Genomic DNA, 17,782 nt, shown 5'->3' with positions numbered 1-17,782 from the left:
CCCCCTTCTCTCTCTCTCTCATATACAGAATGAATTCTCATTCTGTCTTTGTAATCAATACTCCACAATTCTGGTATAATTTTCATTGCTCTCCTTTGTACTCTTGCCAAAGCATCAGAATCACCATGGAAACCGTCCGCACGGTTAACCAAGTGGCTGTGCACTTCGCAACCATATGACTGGGGAAGGAGCGTCCCAGGTTCGATTCCCATTGAAGACGTGAGGAATTTGAGGATCTTCCTCAGCCATAGCCAAGTTAGCTGGTCTTGGGCGCGGGCAGTACGGTTTTTTCCACCAGTTTATCTGGCATTTTTCATCCCACAAGCAGGCAAATCGGCCCCGTGAACACACATGGATCTACAGCCATAAATACCTAACCCCCTATGAGGAGGCTCAACTCGCCCCAATAGGGATGGGGGAGAAAAAAGGGAGGAAACTCCATACGAATAAATAAATAAACCATGGAAACCAGGAGACGAGACTTGCACACAACAGTCCAAGTGAGATCTTATCAAGGCCTTGTAAAGAGGCAAAATGACATCCTTATCTTTGTACATCAAAGTTTGTTTCAGCATTGCAATTATCCTCTGAGTTGTATTTGCAATCTTAGCTATATGGTCCTTTAACTTCAACTTCCTATCTACTAAAACCCCAAGATCCCTAGCCTGATCAGTTTCTTCTACTATAATCCCATCAATATAATACGACATTGGATATTTAATCACACCAAAGTGCATGACTTTACATTTACTGACATTGAACTGGCATCCGTTTTTCCATGCCCACAATTCCAGCCTATTAAAATCATTCTGCAAGCTGCATTCTTGATACTCTGTCTATTTTTGCATCATCAGCAAATATTTGTATGTCACTTGTCAAATCCTTCCCAATGTCATTAATATACGGATTGAATAACAGTAGACCAAGGGCTGATCCTTGTGGTACATCACTGGTTACCTTAAATCTTCCAGACTCATATCCCCCATATACCACTTTTTGATATCTGTCAGTCAACCATCCTCTTATTCATGCTAATATTTTACACTCCAAACCCATATTCTCCAGTTTATGTAACAGTCTTCCATGCCTTAGCAAGGTCATTTGTTATGTCTTCCTACTGGCCATGGCCACATAATGATATAATTCCTTAGAATTTTCAATTGATCATAGTGCTAGTCTCTTCTCATATTCCAGTTTGGTCTTCCTTACTATACTAATCACTTTCCTTTAGTTTTCGTATTCACATGCTCTCCTTCTCTCTCTGTCCACCTCTTTTTTCATACTTTTTTTTCCCATAACTTCTTTTTCATCTGTAGCTCCTGTTTGATTTCATTAGTCATCTTCTTCACTTGAGCTATGTAATTTTGCTATTACAGCAGATAAATATTTCTTAACTAGCTTCAATGCATGTTAATTTCCCTCCTTTCAAATTCTTCCATCAACAGAACTGCCTCAAGCTGATTTCTAAGACGACTACTATGATACAGGCAATTTGACCAGAATTGCTTGTATCATAAATACAGTTAGTGAGTGGTGATCTAATGGAGGTAAAGGGAAGATTAAGTAGCATAGAGGGTAGGATATGATAGAGTACCCCTCCTAATGAGTCCTTGAAGTATAATAATAATCACCAGCCTTATAATTCCACAAATTCCTTTCTTCTTGATACTTCTGCACATCTATTCACCCTCTAAGTTGACTATGTGAATACTCTCACCAACTGGTGCAAGTATGGCATCCCTGTTACAATCAGATCCTCTAAATACTACAACTAAATCCAAGTTTTGATTCTTGTGTTCCTTCAACTGCAATTAAAACATCTTTCATTTCTCTTATTGTTGTATTCTGTTTCCTCCACTCAATTTATATTGTTATAGTTAAAATCTCCAATAACGAATGCTCACTTTGACTTTCCAAATTTATCTGCCTAAATATTTCCTGCTCATCATCTTCTGGGTTGCATGGACTATAGTAAAATCTAAATATCCTATCTGCCTCTACCTCACACCATACATTCTCAAAACTATCAGTGCAATTTCCTTCCAAAGTTTTTATCATGAGAGTACACAACCCATCACTTATCACAAGGTAACACTATGCCACCTTATTACCCTCCCTGTCTTGTCTTCAGTTACAATTTTAATACATAACTTATGTTTTTAAATAGATAACTGAGAATACAGTTGCTGTTTTTCCTGCCTATTTTCATAGTTTTTTAGTCTTTTTTATTACAATTTTCATACAAAATTATGTTATTTGACTAAAGACTCAAAGTATTGTAGAAGATTTAAAAAGGATGACATTTGGGTAGAGCTTCACAATGTTCTTATTTCAGTAAACATCATTTTCCCTTCTTGGGCTGACTTTCATATCCAGCTTATCCTAGCACAAACATTACATCCATATCCTCCTCAGCATTTAAAAACTTGGCAATCATTCTTCTGATCACTCCTAACATTTATAAATCCTAAATCCAACCAATCCTAGAATACTGTTCTCATATTTGGGGTGGTACACTCCAAATATGAGAACACCTCAAAAAACCTCCTTGACAATTCTTGATTGTATAGTATGATCCATGTATAATCCACCATAATATGCGACTATTCCCCATGTTCAAAGAGAGTGCTGAACCATTCAAACTTAAATTGGAATGACTGTTTATCCACTGCCAAAATTTGAGATTTTATCCTCTTAAGTGGCAAGTAATAGCTTGCCTTCCACCACAGCCATTTTTTTTAACATCATGTCCTTCAAAAAATTATTTTATTTATCTTATGATATTTTATTGTATTCTAAAGTTAATTTATTTTAATTTTAACTGTAATCTCATCTTATTTTGCAATGATCCTTATGGTGGCACACTGACAGGTGGCTAAACTCTGTAAAAAAAAAAAAAAAGGAATAACATAACATTCCTTTGTTCTGGCTTTGCCTGATACACTGATAAAGGTTGTTAATTTCAGACCAATTGCATTAATAAAATTACTGTTTATTCTTGTCCTTTATTTTTTCAATAATCATTAATTATTCCTGTGTTCCATGAAAATCCCATCAAAAACTTAACTGAAAGGCTGTTTATCAAATAGCATATAAATTATCAAATAGTTATAAATTAACTCTATAACATGGTTACAAATGCAATGGACTGGAGGGAGATACATACACAGTAGTATACTTAGATTTTGCAAAAGTCTCTCACACAGTATGGTAACTACTCAGAACAGATAAAGTTAGATACTATAGTTAGATAGTAATAGTGGTAAAATGGTGGATGTCAGTTCATTTCTACTGAACTGATATCCACCATGAATGATATAATGACGTAATCACAAGAAAGATATTTATTTAACCAAATATTTCGGTCTGGAAATAGCAGACCATCGTCGGTGGTATTACTATTTATTACTATTACTATTCGGTCTGCTATTTCCAGACCGAAATATTTGGTTAAATAAATATCTTTCTTGTGATTACGTCATTATATCATTCAGTCTTATGTCGCAAGTATCCTTAAAACAACTGATATCCACCATTTTACCACTTTTTACTAAGTCTATAATAATATAAGAAGCAGATACCCAACATTCAATTTACAGCCTAACTGTTAACCCACTGAATCTTCTCCTCCTTTATTGTCTATCTCCATTCTCTAGAAGAGTCATCTTCAAAAGGATATCCACCAGAATATCAACAGGTTCCTTCTCTGTTAACCTCTTCCCACACATTTTTAATGTATGATAGGCTTTTAAAGTTCTTATGTGTGAGAATGATTTAAAAAACTTCATCCTTAGAATAATGCTGTAAAAATAAGTGGTTAAAATAAAAATAATAAATAAATAAAAGCTGAACAATCCTATATAAAAATTCTCTATTCAACCTACTCTGTGAACTTACAAAATATGGATATAAGACTCAATACTGCTACTATTACCTATCCACAATTAACTAATCCTACTACCATTACTGATCTGCTTGATGTAATCTCTAGTTGTTTAAGTAAAAATCCTAAGACCATGAAAAATTTTAACTGTTTAATCAGAAATTTTTGGGAAAAATTAAATTTGAAAAATATTAATATAATCTGAAACTGATTTTAATATCAAATATCAAGTCCATCTATTTTAAATAACTGCTGAAGAAGTTTAAATAATTATTTAATTATAAATGATTAGCATTTAACATATCAAAATGTATTAATCATCATGATATTTTAGTATTTATTACTTTGGAAATATTACATCTTTTAATGTTACTTTTGAAAGAATAAAACAATGGTTACATTATGTAAAAACAGGAAAGTTCTTGATATGGGGGGAGAGAGAGAGAGAGAAAAGCATAAAATAACTTATCAGGACCATTAAAATAAAAGAGAATTTGTAGTTTATATAACTTATCAGTCAGATGACAATTACAACAAAGTGAACTTCATCTTATCTCTTAACCAGCCAATTCAGATAAGTAAGATAACTAAGAAGTTGCAACATTTACACACACACACAGCATAAATGTTGTGCACTTAAAAATATGACATGAAAGTAAAATTTTCAGTGGTTATAAAGTGTTGTTTCTTAAGCTTCTAGAATTTTTTAATTAATGCATTTGATGAAATATAAAAAAAATATTAAAGAGAATGAGAATAAAAGAAAAGTAATAGATAAAATTTTAATTAAAACACAATAAGGAAGGGTTATATTTTACACTTTTTGTTTCATCTAAGAGGTTCTAATTTATGAAGTCCTTAAAAGTTCTCCAATTCATATGATTATCAACTTGATTTTTTACAGTATGTAGAACATAAAGCAATGATGCACTTCATTCCTCAGGACACTATTATAGAACTACATAATTGGATTTCTATGAGAAATTTCTTTCAAATTAGTTTAATATTGGGATTCCCATACTGTCAGATCTTATATTTCAATCATCTAAGTTACTTTAAACAGCATCTTTTCCTGTAACATGGCATCAAACACCTGTTTTGCTAACCTTTCCTGTCCTATTCTGTTTAGGTGACCTTAGATTAGCTCTGCTCCACATTATGAAAGTATGATGTGTGGTCTTCCTCAGTGACTCCCTGGAAGTCTCTTATAATAATGATGATGAAATAAAAACTTCAAATAACCAAATTTGAAAGTTCAACATATATGGTGATTGTATTTCCCTTCAGGAATATTCAGTTGTTATTTGGTTAATTCCTTGAATGCTAACAATGTCAAGTTCCTTCCTAATGTCTTCATTTTAATGGAAGTCTGCCATTAACGATATCCATTCACACCTACAATTCCTTAATACCTCTGAGATCTGGAGTCTACAGTCTTCAATGAACTACAGTCAAACTTAGCTGTAAAAAGCAAGGAAATAACGAGATCACAGTTGTAATGAGCAAAAAGCCATAATGATTTTAATTTACACATATTTCCATACAATTGCTCACTTTTATAATGAGAGTACATATATATCGTACAAATTCTGGTAACCATGCAAACATGCTTAACTGCTCGGGTAGTTTCTTGGAATATCCAATTCTTGGAACAGACAAAAATGAAAGGAGTGACTTAGCTTTTATGACCACCTGCATCAGATTACAGGTCAGTTTATAACGTATCAAGGGTATACCGTGAGTATACCATCAACAGACATACCAGTGTCTCCAGTGAGCAAGTGGTGGCCGACCACATGCCATTGATGACTCCAATCATCAGTTATACTGAGCTGACGAGAGGATGCAGGTGTGCCGTCAATGGCATAAGGCCATGGACCTGTTGTGCCAGGTTGGCTTTGTTCAAGGAAGTGGTGGATCTCTAATGGTTTGGGAAGTCTTCTCATGTGACAAATTAGGTCCCTTAGTGTATCTGGAGAGGTCCTTAAATGCTACAAGCTACCAGAATGTGCTTTGTACTCTGACCATCATACCACCTACACACTTTCATGGCCTTCGTGCATCCTGCAGCTGATGGTCTGTTTCTGCAGGACAATTTGCTGCCCCCATCACAATCACTCAGGCATTGCTTAACGAACATTCATCTGAGTTTGGGACCATCCAGTGGCCCCCAAGGTCCCTGGATTTAAATCCAATCAAATCTCTATGGGATGGTAGATTGAGATATCAGATCCATTTATCTGGGTGGACAATGCTGCAACAGGCATGGCTGCAATTACCTCTAGCAACCCTCCAGCATCTGGTGGATTCAATGCCTCAGAGAGTACAGGCTGTTATTTGCACTAGAGGAAAATTGACACGTTATTAGGTATGTATCTTTAATGTTGTGTTCATTGTGTGTAGTTAATGTGTTGGAAAGGATGGTGAAGGTCAAGATACAGAATTGGGTTGATACCAACAGAGTATGATGGTCAGCATGAGTCTGATGATAGTGGGGAGAGCCATGCTTTACCAATTTACTTATGTACTGGGGTGGTTAAGGATAAATCTGGATCAAAACACTGGATCAATCCTTGGTCAACTATTATTCAATCTTTACATTAATGGCAATGGGAAGAATTTAACACACAACTATTTCTTGAATTATAGAGACACACAGCTATTTCTAACTATGATACAGTGATAAGTAGGATGTAACTGCCATGCAGTACTTGCAGAATGATTTGAATAAGGAATTGTGGGCATGTGAAAGTGGCCATCAGTTTAATGCTAGTAAATGTAAAGTTATGCACTTTGGTGTAATGAGATGTCTAATGGCATAGTATATTGCCAGGATTATGCTAGAAGAAACTGACCAACCTAGGAATCTTGGAATTTTAGCAGATAGAATCATATGAGAAAAAAACACTGTGCTCTCGCAGCAAGTTTAGAAATGAAAGACTTTTTTTTTTTTGAATCAAAAACCAGTCTAATCTATATAAACATTGATGCATAAAATTATCCAAAATATGAGAAACATCAATCCTCTGGGATTCCTGATTACAGCTAAGGCTTGAAGCAAACACCTAGTTAGGACGCTAGCCCTTAGTCCACTTACTTTTGTGTTGCCTTTGTGGGGGTCGCAAATTTATACTGCACTCCGTGAAAATGTCTCTGTGAATGAAACATTGTTTGTAATCCTTCCCTCCTGGTATTTTATTCCATTAAGCACTTAAACTTTTACATACAGTTATAAAAACTGCAAATATATTATACACTGGATTTTTTAAAAAAAATTTTTTTAAATTCTCATGCACTACTATATTTATAGGTTCATGTAACTTTGTGGAGATTGGTTCAAAGCAAAGTGATCACAAGATGGCAGCAGTAGTCTTCCATATTCTTATTTTCTTCTGTTGATACCATGCTAATTTTCCAGAGATAGAGAGATTTTTTTTGTTTGTTTGTTTTTGTTTAAAATAATTGTTGTAAATCCGAATCATATCTATCCAGTGCATGCTTTTTTTTGGAACAGTACCGGCCCCTTTATTAATGACATGACATACAGATGCAGTACGTATAGAAATTTGTAATATTTGTAATTTTTTACATGTTTACTGATTATAAAATAAGTGTAGTTATTTAACATGTAATGAAATTTACATTGTTTACTATGTCCATTGTTAAGCTATTTGTTATATAAAATTTTATTAAAATCATTGTATACATTTTACTTATTTTATTTTTTTTATATACTTGCACAATAAAGTTATGCTTAATAAATTGTGTGTTATATAATTTTTTCATATTCCAAAAACATTATCACACTATGAATTAAAAATATCAGTAAACAATTTTTTTTAGCTTTCTTTTTCAGATCCTTTGAATTCCAATTTTTCCTGCTAGCAAAGAATGAGCACCAGCACACCTATTGTTTTACAAGAAAAGCACTGTTATCTATCTATCTATCCAACTATGGCATGAAAGAATTAACCTATTGCCACAAAAGTTTTATTCTATCGTAAATATGATCATTTACAGCCACAACTTCTCTCATGTTTGAAAATATGAAAAATAAATATGAAATATTAATCCACTGCATTAAATTCAAGATGAATTCTACTGAGATGTCTATTTTACATCTGCTTAAACACTAGAATGGATTTAAGATAACCTGCATAATCACTTACAACTTTCATGATATTCAATAAAGTCCATGGTAATCTTTTAACTTTGCTGCTAGTAAGAATATAGGCTTCTAATGGAGCAAGCAACCAAAACAAAGCACATGGCACCCACTGAAGCACAGTGTTTTGAAAGCATGGTGTAAAATCTGGTGTATCAGTAGTCCATGTTATATTCACATCCTGTTAAAAGAAACAATATAATTATTTACCTGTTCCTAAATACAAATATTTCAATATATATCAATATAAAACGAAACTTTGTTGTTGTTTTAAAATTACCATAAAAATTATTTAAATTAAATTTTAAATAAGAGACAAAAATTTGTATTATTCAACTGGAATGTTCATCCATAAAAGAAAAAAAGCAGAAACATATCCAAAAAATAATAATGTTGCAGCTGAATTGATACAGAAATCAAAATTAATAAATTAGTTCTCTCATAATAAATTCACTCAAATCGATTCCTATGTTTAATGGTAGACAATGTTTCTCTTCAGATTTTCCTGTTAACAACCCAACTGGCCAGTACGTATATATATAAACATCCAGATAAATCTGATATGATTCTGTAACACCTATTGAATAACATGGATAAGAAGTGCAAGTTGGTCTCACTCTTTCATCCACCTTGGCTGGTAGAGAGGTAAATGCTGGTGTCTCTCAGGAATCTGTCATTTCACTCAACCTTTTCCTGACTTATGTAAATAACCTGATTCCATCAACTGTGCAGAGATCAGTAAAACTATGAATAGTTTTACTAATCAAGACCTGTAAGTTCCCTGAACACTCATCACCACAGTATCCTGGATTGGAGTGAAAACAACCCACTCAACTTCAATGCTTCCAAAACAGTTTTCCTTGTTTTCTAGCAAAAAAAACTAAGTCTTTCTCCACTTTTGATAATGCTCAGCTCAACAGTTAAGACCAAATCTCTCTTCTTGGATGTCCATCCGGACTCTTACCCCAAACTTTTCCTGGCATATTCATATGACATCAACATCATTCAAAAAACTTGACATCTTTTTTCTGTTAAAGATGACACTTCTCTTCTGAACAGTCACTTGCTCTGTATAAATCCCAAATCTGGCCAACCTTGAAATACTATTCACATGTTTGGAATAGTGCACCTAAAACATCCCTAAAAATTCTTGATGCTGTTCTGAAAAGAGCAGTTTAGTTGATTAATGATATCTCTTACAGACTCTCTTCAGACACTTTCCCATAGAATAACAGGCAAGGAAAAACTAATTCAAGACATGAAAGCAAAGTTGGCAAAGATGAGGCAAGAGATTAAATGTATGAGTAATGAACTGAGGAGAATTACAGATTTGCATGGGAATGTGAGAATGGGATGAAAGATTTGAAAGAAATATCAAATGATTTAAGAGTAGCAATGTAGGAGATTCAATGATAAGAAGTGTGGTGACTGAAAAGGTGCACAAGGTCTGTTTTCTGGGAGGTAGAATGAGCACAGTAGTTGAAGCATTGGATAAGAGGGACATATACAAGCAAAAGAGTTGGTAGTTGGCACGAATGATCTGACTGGTAACAAGAAGAATGTAAGGAAGGATGTCATGAGACTGTTAAGGAGAGTGAAAGATAACAGTGTAAGGTAGTCAGTGTGTGCCCAGGTATGATAATGAGTTGAGAGGGTGAGCAAAGATTTTGAATGGTATGCTAGCATAGTCATATGCTAGCATACCATTTAAATTGGAAAAATAAAAATAAAATAAAGATAAATTGGAGAGAGAATGGCTGAAGTGGATGCAAAACCTGAGGAAGCAAGAAATGTTGTGGAAGAGCAGGAGAGTAATAGGCAAGTTTGTGAATGGAGTGGAGAGAATAAGAGAGAGAAAGAACACAGAGTGGACAGGGAAATGGGGGGGGGGGATCAAGGTGTACAGGGGAACACTGTGTGAAAGGTGTAGATGATGGTTTCAGGAGTAGATGTGCGAGTGCAAAAGAAAGGATTAAGTCAAGAATGCAGGCATGATATTTAGGTCTGGGGTGGGGTGTAGTATCAGTGATGATGGACAGGGGAGAGTGTGGAGGAGTCATGTCTGAGAAGTGGGACATGTTATAGAAACAGAAATGAGCTAGTGTGTATGTTTACAAATGCTAGAAGTATTCTAAACAAGGGGAATGAGATTGTAGCATTAATAGTTTATTCATCCAAAAATTGTTGGTATAAGTGAGACATGGTTGAACGAGGATTCTGATAGGAATAGAGATGAAGGGATATGTACTTTTTCACAAAGAAAGATAAAGCAAAAAGGGAGGAGGAGTGTTACTGATGATGGCAGAGGAGTTGTGCCCATCTAGGGTGGAGATGCCAGGATCAAATACTGACAGTGATTTTGAAATCAGTATGGTGTGAAGTGAGGGTGGAAAGGATGAAATGTTTAGTAGGGTTGCTATAGGCCTGGTAATGTGGAAGTCAGTGAGAAGGAAATGTTTAGACAATTTGGTCTGGCTAATAAGAAAAGGGATTTCAATTATGGTAATATAGACTAGAATGAAGAGACAGCATCAGGAACCAAAGAGAATGAATTTATTGAGTTTTTAACTACCTTAAGCAGTATGTAACTGAGGTGACACATGGATTGAGGATCTTGGATATGATTATCTCATCAGAAGATGTTGTAAGTGAAGTGTCACATAACCCTCCAGTTGGTGGCGACGAAGTGATCACTTGGGTGGTTGCCAGCCATATCAGGATTTTTGTGAGAAAAAGTTATATGTAAAACTACAAGGCAGGTGATTATGACAAACTCAGAAGGCAGCTTGTAGCGATATTATGGAATGAGGAATTACATGGGAAGGAAATCAATGCTGCTTGGTCTCTACTCAGGAATTATCTGGCAGAGGCAAAGACTGAATGTATTCCAAAGGTCAGAAGATTAAATAAGGTAGGTGTAAAATGGATGACTGAAGAGGCGAAGTGTGTAATCTGGAAGAAAAAGGCATTGTGGAGGTGGCACAAGATGAGTGGAGATAATCAGTTACATGAAGAGTACAAAGAGCAAGCAGGGAAGGTGACTCACTTAGGCAAAAGAGCAGCATGAGCAGCAGTTAGCAAATGATGCTAAAAGAAATCCTTGGGAGTTTTTTCGGTATGTGGCCAGTAGAAGGAAGAATGATTATGGGAGGATGATGTTGGTCAGTGATAACAGGAGAATGATAAATACTGAGGAGAATATAGTAGAGGTGTTAAATGAGCAGTTCAGTATTCCATCCTTGTGATTGTAACATAATGCAGAACTTGAGAGCAGTGGGATTGGAGGAGGAACCGCTGATGGTGAGTGAGCAGGAGGTATATGAGAAATTGAGTAAACTTGAAGTCAACCAAGGCCAAGGGATTTGATGGTATATCACCGCATGTCTTGAGGGAATGTTCCAGGGAGTCAACACCTTTAACATACATTTTCAATGTGTCTTATATTAGCCCAGGTCCCAAAAGTATTGGAAAGATGGCAAATTTGTTCAACTTCATAAAGTGATATTATGTAAGATATAAGACTAAGGCTTAGAATTGTAGGCCAATCAGCTTGTCTGGAGTTGTGCGAGAAGTTAGTGAGGACAAGGTGTGGGAGAAGTTAGTGAAGACAAGGATTCAGAACTGGGTGAATAGCAATAGAATTCTTTTTATAACAAACTAATAGTTATATTGGAACAGATGGAGTTGGATAATAGATTAGTGTTTTAGTTTGGAGATTGGCTGTCTAATAGGTATCAACAGGTTGTGTATGGTGGAGTGATAACCCAGAAGAGGAAAGTCACTGGTGGCATACCCCAAGGGTCTATTTTGCACAGTTGTTTAATTTGTATGTAAATGACATTGGAAAGGGATTAAATACTGATATACAGTTGTTTGCAGATGATGCAAAGTTGGAGAGAGTTATAAGAAGTACAGCAGATGTTGCATCTTTGCAAGAGGACCTAAATAGACTATTTGAATGGGCAAGTGTGCAGAGATGTCAGTTTAATGTTATAAAATGTAAGATTTTAAAATTTGGGAAGAAAAGATGGGATGCAGAGTATGGGATTGGTGGGAGATATTTTGGAGGAGGTGGAGGAGATAAAGAACTTCGGGATTGTGGTAGATAGGGACTTGAAATTTCATGGACATCTGGCTAACATTGTGAGGCAATACAACAGATTATGGGAATGATGCAGAGAACACTGACAAGTAGAAGGATGTTTTGATTCCATTGTACAAGCCTTTGATCAGGATGCATGGATTACTGTGCACAGATTTGGTTGTCAGATTTTCAAAAGGATGATAAGATGTTGGAGACAATTGATTAAGTTTCTGAGTGCTGCACTATGGAATATTGGTGGGGATATATTGTCGGAGGTGGAGGAAATAATAGATCTTGGGGTGATAGTGGATAAGAATCTGAAATTTAGGGGACACACTGCCAAAATCGTAAAGACAATACAAAGACTTCTGGGAATGATGCAAGGACACTGACTTGTAGAAGAAGGGAGATTCTTGCTGCATTGTAAAAGCCTTTGATTAGGCCACACATGGACTCCTGTGCCCAGATTTGGTCACCTGGTTTTCAAAAGGATGAAGAGATGTTGAAAAGGGGTCCAGAGGTGAATGACTAAGGTAGTTTCTAACCTCTGGAATGTCGAATATGAGGAAAGATTGAGAAGATGCAATTTACAGAGTCTAGTGGATAGGAGAAAGAGGGGTGATATGATAGACCTAATTAGTAAGGGGTTATTACAGGATCAATGTTTGACAGGGTCTACAGAACACAGCAGGAGATCAGGGGAGAACCAGAGGTCATCCCTGGAAACTGTATAAAGAGGGTGTGAGCAGGGGAGTGAGAAGCAGGTTTTTTGCATGCAGAGTTGCGAATGATTGGCCTTGCCAGAGAGTGTGATGTCTGCAGAGAATTTGAGTGTGTTTAAAGTGTGGTATGATGAGCTGTGTGTGTGTGTGTGTGTGTGTGTGTGTGTGTGTGTGTGTGTGTGTGTGTGTGTGTGTGTGTGTGTGTGTGTGTGTGTGTGTGTGTGTGTGTGTGTGTGAGAGATATAAAAGGACCTCCTAGAGATTGACTCCATGGGGTCTTGAGTTAATAATAATATGAGGACAGATGAGAAATGCAAATTACAGAGTCTAGTGGATAGAAGGAAGAGGGAAGACATGATTGAGAAGTATAAGTTAGGAACGGGAAATTATCAGATTAACATGGATGAGAGTTTTCATAGAATATCTGGAGACAGGAGGGGGGGAAAGATGAGAGGCCATCCCTGGAAGCTGTATAAGGTGGGTGTGAACAAGGGGATGAGTAGATTTTTTGCATGGAGAGTGGCAGGTGATTTGAATGCATTGCCTGAGAGTGTGGTGAGTGCAGGGACAGTGAATGCAATTTAAGTCAAAGTACATGAGTTGTGCATGTGAGAGTAGGACTTCCCATGATGAGTCCTTTGACTCCATGACAACTGCTCAGCAGAACTAACATCCATTATGCCTTCCATTTCTGCAGATCTACAGGAACTGGAGCAACAGCTGCTCACTGAACCTGCTACTCTCATTCACATTTGATTCCATCCACTGCAATTCTATGAAACAGCTTCCCAAAGGGCTACAATCTCCAACAATTCAAGAAGAATATCAACAAATTACTCTGTTCCTAACCCCTACACCCACACAAAGCATTTATTTGCTATAGGCCCTTGTGCCTTTCATGTGTGAGAGTAATAAAAAAGTCAAAATTAAATACTGAGGGTTAACTTTATTAAAAATAATAAAATCAGATTCTGTCATATCTTTCGTGGCAATGTTAGTGATATAGTAAACATTGCTGTTGATGTTCTACTATGTGCTTGAATCCTTTTATTGTGCAGATCAAAATCTGCACACATTACTGGAAAGATAATGTAAAAAAATTAATTTTAAAAATCAGGTTATTTTAAACTGTTCTTTTGAGAATGATCATTACTAATGAAGACTTCACTTCGAAAAGATTAGGAAACTGTGAAGAATATATTCCTAAGCAGTCAAACTACTTTTTTTATTGTATTTTTTATGGGGGGGGGAACTTTTTTCAAGGAGACTTTTGACCAATCAGCATAATTAGAAAAAACTGGGTTTTATTTGATCATGCATAACTACAAACCTTTTGCCACTCAAATTTGTGGCTTCTTCTGGGTAAAAAAAATATATACACATAAAAATAAATGTAATAAAGGTAAACATACAACTTCAATCTGGTGGAGATACGCTGATAACTTATGAATGTTGATGACATATTTATCATCTTGAAATATAGTGCTGAAATTTCCTTTGTCTATCAACTTATTCCACCACAAAATAAAATTTACTTTGGAACTAGAAAGTGAGGGAAAACTATCCTTCCTAGATTTTCTAATTACCAAAAATGCTGAAAAAGGCTTTTTTTTACTTGGTGTATGTATCACCAGCCTACTCACACTGGTCATGACCTACATTTCATCATTCTTTGCACCATGTGTCACAAAAACTAGATATATTGATATGTTGGAAAAAAGGGCAGACCCTATCATAAGAAATGAAGAAAAACTTAATGAAGAACCACAAGCTCTACTTCAACAACATATTCACAAACTCATACATACATTGTTACTCTCTCTTATCCTGCTCCACAGCAAAATCCTGACATTCATTACAGGACTTCAGTTTCCATCCCTTACATTGGCAGACTTTCTATCAAGATTGCTAGTCTCCTTAAAGCTTGTGACATCAAGGTGCATTTCGAGTCTATTTTGACTATATGATTTTTACTCCATTCTCCAAATGACCACAACTCCTTCTACAAACATCGTGGGGTTTATAATATTCCATACTCTTGTGCCTTTCTTACAAAGGCCAGACATTAAAAAATTCTGAAATAAATCAGAAAGAGCACATTGGAGACATTAACAACAGAGAAGATTACTCGGGGTTGGCTTTTCAGTTTTCCCACACACAACACACTTTACTGCTTATAACACAAAAGAACCTACTATAGTCATCTTTTCACAAGGCAAGCTTAATAGGAGTAATCTTATTAAGGAGTAATCCAAGGAATAATCCTATGTAATATTTTAAAAATCACTTATCAGATCTTTCCATACATCAGAGTTCAATTTTTCAGCAAACTATCTGCACACTATGCTGAACAATAGCCAACTTGTGCCATCTCTAATGTTCCACATGTTTTTGGTCAGTTTATATTATAATAGTTCCTACATAGTTTGTTTTAGTAATGCTATATTTTATGCATTTTGGAGGTGTCACAAAATAATAATAATAATATACCTTTATTTCATTTATTCTTTTATGTATTTTTTTTTTTTTTTTTTATCAAGAAGAGGTCACAAGTTTTAATGGCAAAACTAGTAGGTTTCATTATCTTTGTAGTTATTCACAACCAAATAAAACCCAGAATTAAAATTCTTTAAGCATTTTATCACAGGATATACAGAGGGGGTTTCCAGCATGTTGTGCAGTATAGAAAATTTTCTTCCCCATGCAAAAGTACAACTTCAAGCTTAAGGTTCAGTATTTGCATTCATCACACCCTCTAGTAATGCACTTCACATTTGCCTCGTTTACATGTAAGAATCTGCTTAAGCCCTTTTAAAAATGTAGAAGATTTGTGCCCTTTTATGTGCAAAAATCTACTTAGCCCACTGTTCACTTTACTATTGTGCAACTTCTGGAGATGATTTCGTAATACAATTTCCCTTTCACCAAATGGATAATCTCCTCAGTATCTCTTTTAATTTTGAAGTACTCAAAGTCACTGTTCATTCACACCAGTTATTTTAGATGGAAATAGAAAACATTCAAACTAGATGGGACCTTCTGATGGATCTCATCTCTTCACCTTTAGCTAATTTCTATATACAACACAAAGAATTAAGTCCTGAACATAGCTACATTCATGCCCTTAGTACAGTGGAGATGCAGATGTACTTGATATTTAACCTGTGGCTCACAGGTTAAATATCAAGAGTTCTTAAACAGGCAGCATCATAAAATAACTTATTGAATTATTTTCACAGTTATTTGTCACAATTAGTTTGTAAGTCTTTTTATGCTATGAGGATTCTTGCTTGAAATCCAGCAATATATTAGCAGTTTAATAAATTGTATTTATTTTGTATGTGTGCTGTGAGTCAATACTGTGAAATAATTAAAAGCTTTAACTGAAGTAGTAGGTTCAAATAACAATGGGTCCTTAGATTCTGCAAAATTTAAAAATGGCACTATTTTATCCTCTTTCAGCTCCTTTAAATTCATATCTTACTGCAAGGTGCTCACATTAAATAACAGAGTCAAAGATATTATCAAATCATACTGTAGTATGGATATTTGTAAATGTCTTCATATGGTGGATCATTTTTAATACCTGGTTTGAGACCTGAAGCTTCGTTTAGTCTCTAGAGAAAGATTTCTGAATGACCTCATAGCATTATACATATAAAAAAAATCATGATTTTCTATTCCATACATCTGGATTACTTAATATTCCAAATATTCCTTTTCCATTCACTTTCAATTTTTTCCCTTAGAACAAAATTTTCTCCAGGATGGCTGGCATTGGCCAAGTAATTAGCATATTTGCTCTCCAACCTGCAGGATCATTCAAACCATACCATGGGCATGGATGTATATAACTGTCTTTAGGTGACAGATGGATTTCATTGTACAGTGTGAAACTACTTACTTGCTTACTGGAGATCACTGACTTGAAAAAATTTCATGTCTAACTCTGGTTTCTGAATTAGGCAGCAAAAATAAATAAAATAAAAATATATAAAAAAAAAAAAAAAAAAACCATTAGTCCACACAGTGCTAATGCACTATAGGTTTACAATTTTATGAGTGGGAGTCACAGAGACAAATATAAAAATAATAATAACAGCACCACGCTGATATATTTTTTGCAGAAAATATTATTATTATGTAACACCTTCAAGGACTCAATGGGATGCATCATTTTTCATATGATTTATACACACCTATATAGTTAAGGCAGTCTGCTCAGATAGTTGGTTATCTAGAATATTTTCACATAAAAGACTAAAATGAGAGTAACATAAAAACATTTTAAATTTATAGGAAGAGACGGTTTGCTTTCTCTCCAACTGGTATTAATGTAGAGCTCTGCATTTTTTTTTTAATTTTATTTTATTTAAAACATCTCCATAGCAGAGATGAAGGGAACAATAGGACATGTACCCTTCAATTCCAGTTATGACAGGAAGAATTTTTATATAAAAGAAATCTTTATATGGACTTTACAAATGCGTGAGTTTCATATGGAAACTCAGGTTCAATTCAAGAGGAAAAAAATACTTGTAACACAATTCGGCCAGAGAAATGCAATTAACAGACAAAAATACCAGGTTGTGGTGAGCAGACAGACTGTGTGATATAGATTGTAGCTCATGTAGTGTGAATGGTGAATGATGTAGTGCTGTTTATTGTAGAGTGGTCTCCTGAAATGAGCTTCGGATTCCTTGGAAGTGTTATAATATTTTTGGCAAATGAAGTGAAGCTGGAGTGGGTTATTAGTAAGAATGAGATTATTATTATTATTATTATTATTACGTGATTTTCCAAGGAATCCAAGGACTCATCACAAAAAGATACTCTACTCTACATCACTAAACACATCTCACCATCTCCACTACTACTTAATTCTCCTATTACACACAACTACCATCAACACCACCCACTGCCCATTC

The 17,782-nt window shown here is 35.1% G+C and overlaps 1 protein-coding gene across 1 annotated transcript in view; it reads right to left on the bottom strand.

The window, feature by feature from the left end:
- The window catches only part of LOC150105146 (multidrug resistance-associated protein 1-like), a 475,014-nt gene that overhangs the window by 433,146 nt on the left and 24,086 nt on the right, over positions 1-17,782 (bottom strand). The window contains exon 3 of the mRNA XM_090396181.1: positions 8,053-8,229. Coding sequence (XP_090252307.1) covers positions 8,053-8,229 — 177 coding nt within the window. The remainder of the gene's footprint in view (positions 1-8,052; positions 8,230-17,782) is intronic.

This window comes from Typopeltis vanoorti, chromosome 7, assembly GCF_054136105.1.
Source record: "Typopeltis vanoorti isolate ZY-2024b chromosome 7, IOZ_Tvanoo_1.0, whole genome shotgun sequence".
Lineage (NCBI taxonomy): Eukaryota > Metazoa > Arthropoda > Arachnida > Uropygi > Thelyphonidae > Typopeltis > Typopeltis vanoorti.
The sequence above is the reverse complement of the archived record's forward strand: the minus strand, read 5'-3'. Positions and strand labels throughout refer to the sequence as shown.